This window comes from Amphiura filiformis, chromosome 12 (assembly GCF_039555335.1).
Source record: "Amphiura filiformis chromosome 12, Afil_fr2py, whole genome shotgun sequence".
NCBI lineage: Eukaryota > Metazoa > Echinodermata > Ophiuroidea > Amphilepidida > Amphiuridae > Amphiura > Amphiura filiformis.
The window spans coordinates 58,868,600-58,883,594 of NC_092639.1; the positions used below are offsets into that span (position 1 = coordinate 58,868,600).

The window sequence follows — 14,995 nt, forward strand, 5'->3', positions numbered from 1 at the left end:
CTATTATAGGCCTAGCATTTTCAATTTATACATTTTGATTTGCCAAAACTTTACTTATTTTGAAGCAAGAATTTTTCTGTTATATTTAAAATTGATTTATAGGCCTAGCATGCATTTTGTTTTACTTCTTGTCACTTTCCAGAAAGGTCTACTGCAAATTTATACTTTTACTGCCGTAAGTTTATGCAAAACTTTGGCTTGTGCTATTTTCTTTTTCCGTTTTTCAAAATGGTGTTTTTATAGGCCTATATTAGTTTGATTTGTTTCATGTTGATTTTTTTTACGTTATCAAATTATGCCTATAAATCGGTGTCACATCAATATAGGCCTGTTGCAATGTTTGTTTGAAATTTTTTTATCACGCAAATATTAATGCTTGTTATGAATTATTATTGTTATAATTATTTATTTATTTTACTTTTAATATTTTAATTCATCAATAGGCCTACATGCTTCTTATAATATTCCTACTTTTAACTTCTTTATTTCCAATTTTTCTCAAGTTGTTTTCTTTCGAAGTGTTTCTTTGTTTCTTCCATTCTTCGTTGATTAGTTTCTTCCTGTTTATTTATTTCTTAACTTGTTTTTTATTTAGTTATTCAAATAACCACCAATTAATATGTATTTTATTCATCATATTAGTTTATTGAATTATACTTTGTTTACTGATCATGTTTATTTCTACTAACAAATTTATTTTATTCATCTAATATTTCCTTATTTTTAAAGTCCAGTTTGCAATTTCCTCCCCCTAATCCCCTAAAAAAAGCAAGAAATAAAGAATATTATTTGAATAAATCAAGAGAATATAAAAAATATGGCAATAAAAGCAAAACCGGCAACCCAAAACGCCGGTACTGAGCACCCAGGCCCAGTCTCGTAGTCACACCGGTGTGACTCTCCTGCGAAGTCACCGCGCCTTGAAGTCACTCTGTAGAAACCTAGGAGGCTGGCTACCCGGCTATTTCGGACCGGCGATATGGAAAACCGAGGTGTAGTTTCCGATGGAGTGACATTCTGGTGACATCGGCGTCACACAGAGGAGAATCTTGCAGTGTAGTAGAGTTGCACCCTATTTGGCAATCGCTCCAATATCTTCGCCAATTATAAGCAGGACAAACTTTATGATGTCTGAAACCTGGGATGGAATACAAGGCAAGCAATGGAAAAGTCATGAGGTTTGCATATCTCTCTATAGAAATTAGGCATATAATAGTTCTTGTTTTTTGAAGTTCAATGACAAGAAATTCTTCCAATATCTGAGCTGACAGACACATGTCTGTGCTTGGAGAACACATCTATATTGCAATGAAAGAAATGTTGGTTATCAAAGTTACACTGGCCTGTGAAATGCAATCACGATTCACTTCATTAAAATAGCACATCTGGAAATGTACTTGAGCCGTATGTGCAAATCTCTTTCTATGAATCGGTGCCAAGATGTTTTACATCAGTGATTTGAAGTCCATTGACATTGCAGATTTGATAGGAATGATGATATAGCATTGAGAACAGGCACAATCAGCAGAATAAATTGATTTGGAGATATACCAAGAGAAACGTTTTTAAATGTTATAAAATGCAAAACAATTTAAAAATTGTTTTGCATTTTATTATTTTCAGAGGCATGGATATTATCACATCTGAAGAACTGTAATATCCCCAATAACTGTACGGCATGTTGGTTCTCCAATGGCATTAGTATTTGAAGGTATATAGGGCCTATCTAAAGTTTGTTCGGCTTATATTAGGCGGAAATTATTCAGCTTTTGTAACTGCGCGCGTCAATAAAGTCCGAACTCACACTCGCGTAAAGTCACATGAGCGTGCGCCATTGACGCATTACGCAATGCACAACTAGCGTAAGCATTGTGCCCAACTACGTGCATGCCATTCTATATCAATACACGGTGTTATGAGTCATAATTTTTTCCGCCTTATATAAACCGTACAAACTTTAGTAGGACTAGACCATAAGACATAGGTGTGAAGCATCCATCCATATCCACCAAAAATACATGATTTTAAAACTCATGTTCAAATGTGCCCCAAAAGGTCATACAAAATCATACAAAGTCTACTTTTATCCCTGAAAAAGGGCCCCATGATGGTTTACATCATACTGTGTAGCCCATCCATAGCATGCTTAATCCGAGGCTAATGACGGACATGTTAATACTACGCTTTATTCCGTACAGTATGCGCATTGTTATATAGAGGGCCATACTATGGGCTGTGTGCATTGTAATGTACAAAAGTGGCCTGGGTTCGGAACAGTAACCTCAGATCGTGCACTGTCTAAGCCTGTCATACTTTGTAGCCAATTGAATGGGTAAGATTAATCATTACATGAGATAATTGATTTCCAAGCAAAGTGACTCATTTCGCCTGACCACCTCACATTACTTTTCACATATTTCCAGAATTTCACATAATTCCAGAAGATATTCCACATGTTATAATTACTAGCGGGATACCCGCGCTTCGCGCGGGTCCCCGCTAGATGAGTAAATGGGAGCGTTCACTATAACAGGAAGAATTACTGAACAGGTAGAATCATCGAAAAGATACATTTTGATTTTCCGTTTCCATGTTATTTATTTATTTTTTCTAAATCTGTTATTTGTTACATTTCCCTTTTAGCTTCATTTTTTATTTGCAGCTTGTGATTTCCCGTTTCCATGTTTTTTATTTAATTCTGTTATCATTATTATAGCTTCGTTTTTTTTTCTTACATTTCTGATTAGTTTCTTTCCTTCTTTGTTTCGTTCCCGTTTCATTTAGTTAATTTAACCCGTTGGCCTAATTACTTGTACCTCTTTTGTCATTTTAATTTCATTTTTCTTTATAGTAGGTCTACCGCTTCATTTTGTTTATACAACACACGTATTTTCCCGTGTATCGTCCTCTCATAGCGTGTATCTTGGACGTGTTCATCTTTATCATAATCCCGTGACCCGTCCATGTACCTTTTTGTCCTTTAATTTTTATTTATTTTTCCTTCTTTCTGTATTATCATGTCCACTGGTCTCTGGCTCGCAAGTCGCGTGGCTCTGCGCCGTTCTGTGCGCGCATTGGCGTAGTCGCATTACGCTACGCTTTCATGCCCGACAGCGCTGCCTGCCAGCTGCAGTGACGCGCAGGCTGGCAACTGATTTTCATAACAAAAACCCGTTTTACCCATATTTTCACTGTTTTTGCAGTCAATTCTTGACCGATTTCAACCAAATAAAGTCGAGGTGATTTCCGTATATTCCTCGATCTCCCGTATGAATTTGGCGACATTTGGATCGAAACTGACGGAGCCTTTTACATAAACCACATAGATACATACATACAACATTCCCCTATTTATAGTAAGATTAATTCTTGTGTCAAGTTAGTTCAAGTCATGGTCTAGTTGCCGCGGATATTACAGTTTTTCATGTCGACTAACGTCATAATCCAAGCTAGTCACGGTCTAGTCTCTGCAAATAACATAGGTCATAATGACTGAAGGAAGACAACATGACAGCTACACTGCTGTTATTTGACAGAATGATTAGATATTTGTTTCCAGTGGCAGCACATGATCAGCTCGTAATCAGCGGGCCAAGTTAAAGCATCGAAGATTAATAACAATATATTTTTTTCCGAGAATTGTCTTGTGATACTAGTATGTCGCCAGAATTACAAATTATTAATTCAAGTCTTATACTGTGTCTGCTTTATTTGACACACACAATATAGACCAGACATGTCAACTATATCACTCTTAACCTGGGTCTACTTTTCAGGATAGTGGTAAAGGCCTAACAATTCCAGGGGGGAAGACAATTTCAGGTAGGTGGGGGATCTGAAAAAAAAATTGACACTTCTGCTCCAATAGTGGAGTTTTCCCAGATTTTTTTTTAACTGGGGAAAAGTGGGATGCAGACAAAACCAAAGATATGGCATTGCCTATGAATTTTTTTTGTTTCTATACTCTAATGGAAAAATGTGACGAAAACCCTTGGATATAACAGAAAATTTGCATCATCATCTTTAGATTGTAGGAAATAAAGAGAAAATAACCAAGAAATGCAAGGAAACGCATGTTTTTGACGTGAAAGTATGATGATTTTGCATTTGTATCCATTAATTTAGTTGCCAGGATGCACGCAACCGATCAATACCAATCAATACTGTCATGCATGAGGCAAGAGGTGCGCGGCTTGTCCGGCTAACTTGGGTTATTTTGGCAATAGAGCTTGTTTATGTTTATAAAAGTGTCACTCATTCAAAAGGGTTGTTTGACCATCATGAAGGTCCAATGAGGTTCATTTTGCAATGACAACACAGAGAAATGATAGACCTTTATTGACGTGCGAGTTCCTAAGGGGTGGGGCTTCTGGTTATCACGCAGTGGCCTGCTGAAAGTGAGTAAGCTCGAGACGAAACTGGTAATAAATTAGCATTGGATTTGCACGTCTGTGTGGCCATATTTTAGAAACTTTCAGATATCATCGGTCCACAGGAATGCTTGCCCCACCTATGAACATGATAGTTATTTCTTATTGAAAATATATATTATAAAAGAATAAATTCCCTACACAGTGATGCGAGTTCCTAAGATTTTGAGCAAGTATATTTGATACAACAGTGCTAACTAGCTAGCCGGCTATACCTTCAACACAGGCTCCAAATTTGTGGTCACGCTCTAATTACAAGGTTAGTGTGTTGCGTGTAAAAGGACAATAAGTGCAGTATGATGGAAAATGCTATCAATAAAAAAAAAACAATAACAAGATGAACAGTTTTCAGGAGACTTGAAAGCTTTATTTTGAGGGTTTAGTACATTAAGAAGGCTCTAACTACAATAGCTGCCATGTTTGTAATAATGTGTATGATATAGAAGGCAGAAATCGTCAAATGTCTGTAGGGCAGCTATTGCAAATAGGGCCTTCAGTTTTTGCACTACCCCCTCAATTTTCACATCCTTCAATCACCCTTACCTGTGTAGCCTGTTTGACAGTGAGTCCTTCAAACACTTCAAATTTGGTATGTACATATGGTGTAGACTTATCCATATAACCATCTCCACCCATTGCTTCCATCTGTGGTAAATAACACAAGAAATTAGTCAGATCTGGGGCTGGATTTGATAGATGAATACAATTTTGAATATATCATCCTGCACCAGGGCCGTAGCAAGATTGTAAATTGTGGGGCGGCCATGACTAATGTGGGGCTGCCAAAATACAAATATATGCCCAAATTGAAATAAAGATATAAAGAAAAACATAACACATTTCTCAAAAAGTGGGGCAGCCATGGCATCCCCGGCCGCCCCACTTGCTACGGCCCTGTCCTGCACTACAAGCCGGATGCATTAATAACCTGTGTATGTCTGCAATCATTAATTGAATACAATACCGTTCTTTTCAAATATATACTAATGATTCCATAGATTTACGATCCACGTCTTTATCCCTGTTCTTTGCATAGGTACCACGTGAACGTTGTAGCGCAGGGCGATATATTAAGAAATAAAGGGTACTCTCCATTATCCTTTACACCCAAATAATGTGTCCAAGGCACATGGGTGAGGCGCAGCTGAACCCATTATTTAAACGTTTTTACTGCCGAGGACACATTATTTAGGTGTAAAGGATAATGCTGCACCCTTTATTTTGATTATATTACAACAAAAAGTGTGATTTAAAGAGAAAATATAACTTTTTGCCCAAATATTTTAAGTTGTTTACCTCAAGGTGTAGCACATACGCGAAGCTAAAGCGTAAGTGACAGCGTGTATTGCAGAAATATTGTATGTGTAACCAAGCGTTATGCTTTCGTAGATGTGCAATGGCGCTTATATACTGCATATCGCTTTGTTGTGTGCTGTTATGCGAAAAGAACATAAATTCGTTGCCCTGCCATTTTATTGTTAATTAAAGGTCTTTCATGTGATACATTTCAACAAAGCACAGTGCATGATTTTGAATAATGGGTTGTAGGGGCAATAGAAGCAAAACTTGTATTCATCTATTGCTATGGTAGTTCAGAGAAGATGAGTTAATCTGATTAGTACATCACTTCTACTGCGAATATATGTTGCTTATATTTAATAATAAAACATTTCTCATCTTCATGTTTATTACAGTCATGTTTGATACTATACCATTGCTGTAAAATTGTATATATACCATCAAATAAATGTATCATGACATGAGAATAAAATGAATAAAGCGCAGCTCTTTATCTTATCGTTAAACCTAACCAGTGCAAACTCAAATTGTAGAATGTTAATGTCACACTGGTCCACATTTTGTGACACTTTGTAAGACTTGAAGACCAACAACAGGTAATACCGTAAAACCTCGTCTTTAGGCATAATATTTGGATTTTGATAAAAGCTAAATCAATCCAGGTGCCATCTGCCATCCATCGACAAAATTATAACATTATGGAGTTTGGCAAATATATTACCGATTACCAGCATATACAAATGAGTTCTATTGTAAGACCAATCTATTGTATTGGCATAATTATGGCGGTTTCGTATTAATTTAACTTTCATCAAAAACATTCTATATGATTTTACGGTATGTCAGGTCAGCGTGTACCTGTGGTCTAGGGCAGTGTGAGCATAGCCAGAAGGTTGCAGGGAACAGCATCATTTATAATTGCAGACCGAATTAAAAAGACTCGTTTGCATATGACGTCCTGTCAACCAGCCCAAAAATGCCATAATGCGCAGGGCAGCAACCAAATTATCACGCCGGGCCTTTGCCCTGACATCAGACGCAAACTAGTCTTTTTAATTCGGTCTTCAATTATAGGACCTACCTTTATTAGTTTCATCAACGTTTCACACTCCTCCTGAGATGCAATCCCATCAGCAGCTACTCTTTTAGTACCGTTTAAGTCGCCTTCATCTTGCATGATCCGAATTGGTTCTGTTGGTGCCTGCACAAAATCATCCAGATCTCCCTCTTTTGGTGTAACTCTCGTTTTGCGAACTGATGCAGCAGGTCCTGATTTATGTGGCCCACTGGGTTCTGAGGGAGGATCACCAGGATCAGAAGGTTTGGAGGGGGGATCACCAAGTTCTGAAGGAGCACCAGGTTGTTGAGGCTCCTCAGGTTCTTTATATTCAACTTTGGGATCATCTTTTAATATTGAATGTTTTGATTCTGTTTCATCATGAGAAGAAGTTCTTTGTTCAGTTTTCTGTTCATCTTTGGCATCTTTTGCACTGTGTTCTGAAGTATCTTCACTTTTGGTAGTACCATATTTTGTATTATCTTCCAATTCTTGTTTCTCATCATCATCTTCACTAGCATGTTCAATATCATTTTCATCATCATCGTCATCCTGCTCTTTTTCTTCTTCCTCCTTCATGTCCTCCTCCTCTTCTCCATCAACACCAATCCATTCATCATCATCGATATCTTCATTCAAAAACTTTTGTAGTTCAATTTCATCCATCTCCTTCTCTTCTTCTGTCATCCCATCGTAATCTCCACCACCACCTCCATCAAATTCTTCTCCATCACCCCAATCCCCATCAGCATACTCAACAATTGGTAGAGCTTCATCATCTTTCCAAGCATCATCAATAATCGGAGTAACTTCCTCCGGACCTCTTGAATTCTTTGTAGCCAGATTCACCTTGGTAGGTCCACCAAATATTGGCTCCTTCCCAATCCCATCTCCTTTTTCAATATCTCTTTTTGGCAACTGTGAATGAGAAATAAATACAATGGTATACATTATTATGGTATTTGCATGACTATCTGATTGAAATGACAGAAAGTATTTTTAGATATTAAAATTCCCATTCCCTACAATCACCACATGTTTAAATTCACATACATGTACAGCAATTTAATTTTTACATACATACATTATGCAAATTTGAAGAATAGACAAGTCAATTTATGTTTGAGCTTCATATCAATTTTCAATACAAAAACAACAAACACATTAACATTTGATGGCAAAATTTATACATTTGACCTCAGACATTCTACAATGTAACAGAAAATTTGACCATGAATATATGTTTACTTAGTAATTAAATTATTAACAATGGGGGACAGACTCATGAAAAAACTTATCAGCAAGAACAAAATATTGTCTCATTCCTAAGCTTGGGATTCATTGGGCATTCCAGTTGAAATCCATACACCCCCTGTCGAAGATATGATACACAGGGGCATTAAATTCCAAGAGGAGTCATCAATTCAGGTAAGCCATTTGAAATACCCACTCCCTGTCATGCGTGTGTGGAAGAATAAGGCCAAGTCTTCCATAGGATGTGTATAGATATCAACTGGAGTATCCCATTGCCTATTTTAAAGTATGCAGTGTAGAAAAGGGGCAAGAATTAGTGTACAGCACAAGACTGGGTTAGGTTATGATTTGCACCAGGGTCCTCTGGACAACAACACCAGTGCTCTGTCCAAATCATCTACCATTTGATGTATAAATTCAGTGGCAATACTAATTTTCAAACAAGAAATGGGAAAAAGAAAGGAAGAACCATCTCCCTATTTTGTATAAAATGGAATCTCACTGAAATCATTGCACCAAGGCCTATATGCTCACAGCTCAATTTTAAAACAATTTTAAGTTCCATTACTAGGCTGGTTGGCATTCTCATTGTTTTATTTTTAATTAATAATGCATACGACTAAAAAAATTGACAAAATCTGTGGAAGTTGTCCGGAATGACCACAGTGATGTGGTGTGTCCTATTAGCTACACATTGATTGGAATGTTTGTAATGTAAATTTCTAGGAAAGTGCTTAAGAAGTTTCCAGGCCAAAACAGGTGAACAAGCACATAACATGTACCACCAAGGCAAAACTAACAGTTACTGACAATGACAAAATAATATCATTATTCTGAAACTGATGTTTGTTATAATTTGAAGATTTGAAACATTGTAACAAAATGTTTGGAATTGCTCTGAATAATGAAAGTGAGGTTAACAGTTGAGCTGACAAAAATAATGTGTGTACTCACAAAATAAGTAAGAAAAATAAATCTAAAATGTGATTTTTTTGTCACAAAATGGTAAGACTATACTATGAAACTCACATGCCAGCTAGCACCCAATCGATGACATGCATATCCCCGTGCTCTACTCCTCCCTCGCTCCGCCATGAGTTTACAAGCTTATTCTCCAGCCACATTCGTCTTTTTTGAACAGCCCATGAATGTTGCTTCTATAACAATAATTTTGACTCTTCGCACATGCGGTTGACCTTTGACCCATAGTCAACCCTTTGAGTCAAGTCAGCAAGTCTTGCATGGGTTAGTTTGTTTTTGGATGTTAATGAGCAATACTTACTTTTTGAAAGTTTCACTGATTTTTTTGGATCAAATTCTTACACAACAAATTCAAATAAGCAAAAAAGTTAAAGAACGGTTCAAAGCAATGCAGCAAATCACAAACTCAGATCATCAAATGCTGTTATCTGTCTATAGTTTCATGTCATGAGCGAATTATTGGCATTATTTCACTCGGGTTTTAGCAAGCTCACCATAATCATTCAACAAAATTTGTGCACAATTTTAAACATTATTATGTTTTGATGAATCCAAGTGTGTGAAAATATTGGATCCAACACATAATAATGATAAAATTGGATGCTTTACACCCAATATTTATTGGTCTCGCTATAAGTTTTAAAATATTGGACTCGTCCAATATTTTAAACTCATAGCTCGACCACTAAATATGGGCTCAATCGATCCAATTTTATATCAAAATCAGACGGCTTGAGGAAGCATCCAGGATAGGATGTGAAACGTCGCCAGTCAATAATAGTAAGTCCAGTTGACTAGATTTTAATTTAAATCAACTTGATATTTTATATACCTGGATGACTGAGAATATACACAAATATATCAAAATTATTCTTTTACCAAATCAAGATTAGGCATCAAAAATGCTTCAGACACATGGATGGTCCTGTAAGGCATACCCATGCAGGCCTAGTATATTTCGTATGACGCAATACAAATTACAATTTGTGCTGAACATAGCTGGAATTTCACTCAAAACCAAAAGTACCTAAAACATCCAGAGGATACATGTGCTACAGTGGAAAGGCTGAACCATGTGAGTCACATTGTCCTGAGGAGCTGACAATGAGGAGCTGACAAGGTATTATAATAAAATTATAAAAGCAGACATCACTGTAGATACACCTGATTGATCAGAGAAAGAATTTCAGCAAAAAGTGAACAAGTCTAAATGTGGATGAAAAGCTAATCTGCAAATAGTTTTAGACATGATGGGTTATCAATATTATCATGATGATATACTCTGTCTGGCTCAAATGTGGACATATTGGAAAGGTTTTGCATTCAACCAAACTAGCGACCCAGGTGCTTAATGACTGTCACTTTCAGGGGCACTTAAATTCAAACAATAAATTGAAAGTCAAACTTTGGAATTTACAAAAGCACAATTTTAAACATTAAAAATCTCCAATCATAATCATCATAATCCTATGCTGGCCAGAATTCTCCATTCTACAGTCTAGTAAAATGTAGTTATGCATTTTACATGTGCCAGCGGTAAAACACACAAAACAACGGCCTACAAATGGTCATGAATTTTTAAAGAAAGAATGCAGGCCCAATACGCGGATTTAGGGTTTCTCTACCGGAAGTCAATTTGTGCCGAAATTCCTTCCCACAATGCAATATGGTATTGCATAGCAAAAGAGATTGATTAACCTCCGAACTGTATCTATTGTTATGCAAAACGCTTATTGCATTGTGAGAAGGAATTTTGGCACAAGTTGACTTCCGGTAGAGAAATCCTAAATCCGCGTATACATGTACCATTCTGTGAATCAGGGTATATGCATTAACGCATAAACAACAGCTCTAAAAGGCATACAAGTAATTTCACATTTAACCCAGACATAGTATACAGATGACAATTTCAAATATGAATATGAAAAGATGATAAACTGCCATGCCAAGAGCTTTTGGAAATTGCTATACTTGATCAATTTTACATATCATTCATAATATTGGAAATGATTTCAAATTTTCTGTCTACCTCGAAATTTTCTTTAGATCATGCATGCAAAGTGTTCATTGTCGTTATTTTTTCTGCCTCATAAGGTCACAATTTAGGGTTATACTATCAAGATCTGGTACAGCAAAAATATCTAGTTAATGAAGTCAAAATCATGTTATTAAAGAATATTAAAGAAATATCAAAGATAGCTGTTGCAATCACTCACTGTGCATGCAAGCATGGAAACGCAATACCAAGAAACTCAAGATGGCAAAATTAATGACAATTTCATAAAATTGATAATTATGAAATAAGATGTCATTAAAAAATGAACATGTTGAAAAATGAAGTGTATCTTGAGTTAATACATGAGTGCTATGGAAATGGGAACAGCTTTGACAAATGGGTGAAATGTTGAATGCAATATCCTGACATTACGGCCAGATGTCTACTCGGATTCAAATTATGTGTCGTTCATTAAATTATGTACGATACATGTTTAATTGACATTATACTTTATGTACTCTGTCATTATATTGGAGTATAGTAATTAATTTTTCCAGCACTAGAATTATAAAACATAATGATGTGATGTTATTCCCACATCTATCCCACACAAAAATATCACTCAAGTTGAGCAACATTTAATATGGATGAATTAACTGTGTAATATTTTGTTTATCAAAGAGTTTGTTAATTTTAGAATTCTTGAATCCGAGCATACAGCAGACCCTATACAATGCAATGTTAGACTAAGACCGTGATCACACAGGAAATTGTTTCTTATTACATAATAATTTCTCATTTGCGAACATTTACAATAATTTCTGATGGGCTGGGCGGAGGTTCATTGAGTAAATATGATTGTTACAACAGAATGCAAACACTTAGGAATTTTGTTTAGACATGATCATGCTATAAACTGGCCCAGTTAAGAAATTATCAATGTTCACTGATGATGAAACAATCTACCAATGACATCAAGCAGTCACTGCTTGTGTTACAATACAATTGTACTAGATATTGACAGGGTGAGAGAACCTTTTGTGTAACCCCAGCCTAATGAAACATGTGAAATACAAATAAATTGAATGCTGTATCATACTATGGAATCGAAAGGTGTGTAGGGTTTACTGTGATGTTACTTCCATTACTTAAAGTCGTGTTCACACGGTCGGACTTAAGTCCCTTAATACCGGTAATAAGTCACTATTACCGGTTATAAGTCGCTTATTACTGGTAATAACTCCGTTATATCCGACTGTGTGAACACGACTTAAGAAAAGCTATTTGCCAGCGAAGTGATGATGTAACAGGATTAATTACCAATCACCCTGCACTTCAACGATCACACAGTACCTATGCATTGAACCATAGATGTCAAAGAAATGCTAATCACTCGCATCTGTAAGATTAGCATCTTTGAAAAGAGCAGTATTGTATTCAATCTATGATTGCAAACATAAACAGGTGATAAGTGCAACCTGCTTGTAAGTTGTAGTGCATGGCGATCTATTCAAAAATTGTATTCATCTATTGCTATGGTAGTTAATCCGATTATTACATAACTTAGACAGCAAATTGCCAATATTTCAATCAGAAGTGCCTAGCAATGTTCTATCATCAAATCGCAACAAGTTGACTCAAAAGGAATTTTTTTAATACCCTGCTGCGTTTACTAGTGTGATATGGGCATTCAACATAAATATCCACATAAGACTCTTTTGGCTATTCAACAAATAAGCAAATGAATATCTACATCTACATGAAGAACAAGCACATTCATTCACATCATGCACTGGGCGATTCCATTTGAAATCCATACACCCCCTATGGAAGACATGACTTAAAGGGAGTGTAGATTTCAAATGGAATCACTCATTCAGGTAACCCCATTTGAAATTCCCAAACCATGTGAGGGAGATTATGGTTGTGTCTTCCATTGGGTGTATGGATTTCAACTGGAATTATAGCCCATGTTTACAGCAACTTTAACATGTGAATAACAAATTATTTAGAAACAGTTTTTACACAGACTGCTCAATACAATTACATGGCCATCTTTGTCACATACTAGTACACGTAGTGTCCTTTTCATACAAAGTTACATTCTTGTCTACAGATAAAACTTAAACTTTATGCTACAATGTATGCAATCAAGCAAAATGAATCATTTGTACTACCACACATTTTCATTGACTTAACCCTAATGCCCTCGCTGCTTTTTGGTAAGGGGAAGAAAAGAAGGAAGGAAGAAAGAAAAAGAGAAAACTGTTTTTCTCGGGTGCGGTTTTGAACCACCGACCCTTGCCGGCCAAGCTTTCCGTCGCCATATGACTGTTCGCATGATGATGCAATCACATCACGTGGGATACCTGCCGGTGCCTATGTTTTGTGAACTGTGCTTTGTTGTTGTTTAGTATTAGGGTTAAATAACATTGTTGTTTGGACAACATTATGCTTAAAATACCATATGGTTCTTCAACGAAATGTACTTCTCTGACATCAAAATATATTTATATGATACCACCAATTAAAATGAGTCATTTTTTAACCAAAATGTAATATCTGAAACAAAATACAAATACTTGGTGTCAAAATATCACTAATTAAAATGAGGCATTTGTCTAAGCAAAACAAGTTTCCATTTTTCCCATTTAGTCCTCATTCTTATTTAATGCGTTACAGCAAAATGTAATTGAAACTGGATTCACATCGCAGTTGATTTTAGTAACAAACAAAACTTCTAGATTACTTCATATATGGGAATGTAAATCATGTCTTTATTCAACATGAAAGCAACTTCCTATTTTATTGGATCAATTATAATTTTGTAGGAAAGCAATTTGTGCTATGGTTATTTTAATAAGAAATATTGTACAGGGATCAATACCCAACAGTCATGTGTTAATTACTTGATTATCTGTTGAAATCTAAGCAACATTCATTTCCTTTTCCTGATGTAATATTAAACAGCTTTGACACTGAACATTGGAAGATAAACAACTTTCCTTCAGTATCAGTATACATACACCCCTACATTATGTTTCTCGGGGAACCCCAGCCAGCTCAAGACATGGGGATAAAATTGACAACAATTTGGGATGTGCACCTCCCTTTTCAGCTGTTTTTGGCCTGTGTAAGGCCACAATCAACCTCATTTTGGCCTATTTTAGCATTAAAATTACACATTTTTGTGCCCTTTGCTCCAATATTTTGCCTGGTATGCCACTGAATGGGGGGTGTCTACAAAATTAAGATCTAAGACCCAAAAACTAAGTAAGACCCGGTCTACAAAACTAAAGTATACCTATGTTCACAATTCACTTGATATTTTTGTTTTGTATATTGTCAGTTGGTCTCCACATTTGCCTGTAAGTAAGGAATCTTGGCAATAACTGATTTTGGTATTTAATTTCAAAGACCAAGAACTTTTCTTTTTCAAAATCTAATAATCTTTGTATCAGAATTTGCAAAATGGACCCTTGTTACTTTGCTACTGGACCTATTTCCCTAAATCTGCCTGATTGAATATGATTATGCATAGTCCCCTACTTTATCAATGATTTCAGACCCAATTTAACATACTTTGACAATAACTAGAGTTATATACCCGTATGCGTAAATGCTTATTAAGCTCATTATGCCCGTATGCATAACAGCAACATAGCATGAACCCACATGACTTTTGACCTGTTTGATGACCTTTGATGACTGTTTCACCCCGTTGACCCCATATGACCTTTGACCCAGGATGACCTTTGACCTTGGATGACATATATTAATTTAGTTAATGTATGCATGTATTTATTTTACTGACTACTCCCTTTCTTACTTAAAGGGTTAATATAAAACACTGTAGAGCGAGTATATACATGTACAGAATGCATCAGAGCTATTTATAGATGAACAGACAGTGCACACAGGGTGGCACTGTGGATTTAGGATTTTAACAAAGATCCACATTTTAGCGATTTTGAGCCC

At 36.1% G+C, this 14,995-nt stretch overlaps 1 protein-coding gene across 1 annotated transcript in view; it reads right to left on the reverse strand.

Moving 5' to 3' along the window:
• The window catches only part of LOC140166496 (prolyl 3-hydroxylase 1-like), a 78,005-nt gene that overhangs the window by 5,471 nt on the left and 57,539 nt on the right, over window positions 1-14,995 (reverse strand). The window contains exons 6-7 of the mRNA XM_072189977.1: window positions 6,811-7,704; window positions 4,974-5,075 (exon numbers count right to left, since the gene is read on the reverse strand). Coding sequence (XP_072046078.1) covers window positions 4,974-5,075; window positions 6,811-7,704 — 996 coding nt within the window. The remainder of the gene's footprint in view (window positions 1-4,973; window positions 5,076-6,810; window positions 7,705-14,995) is intronic.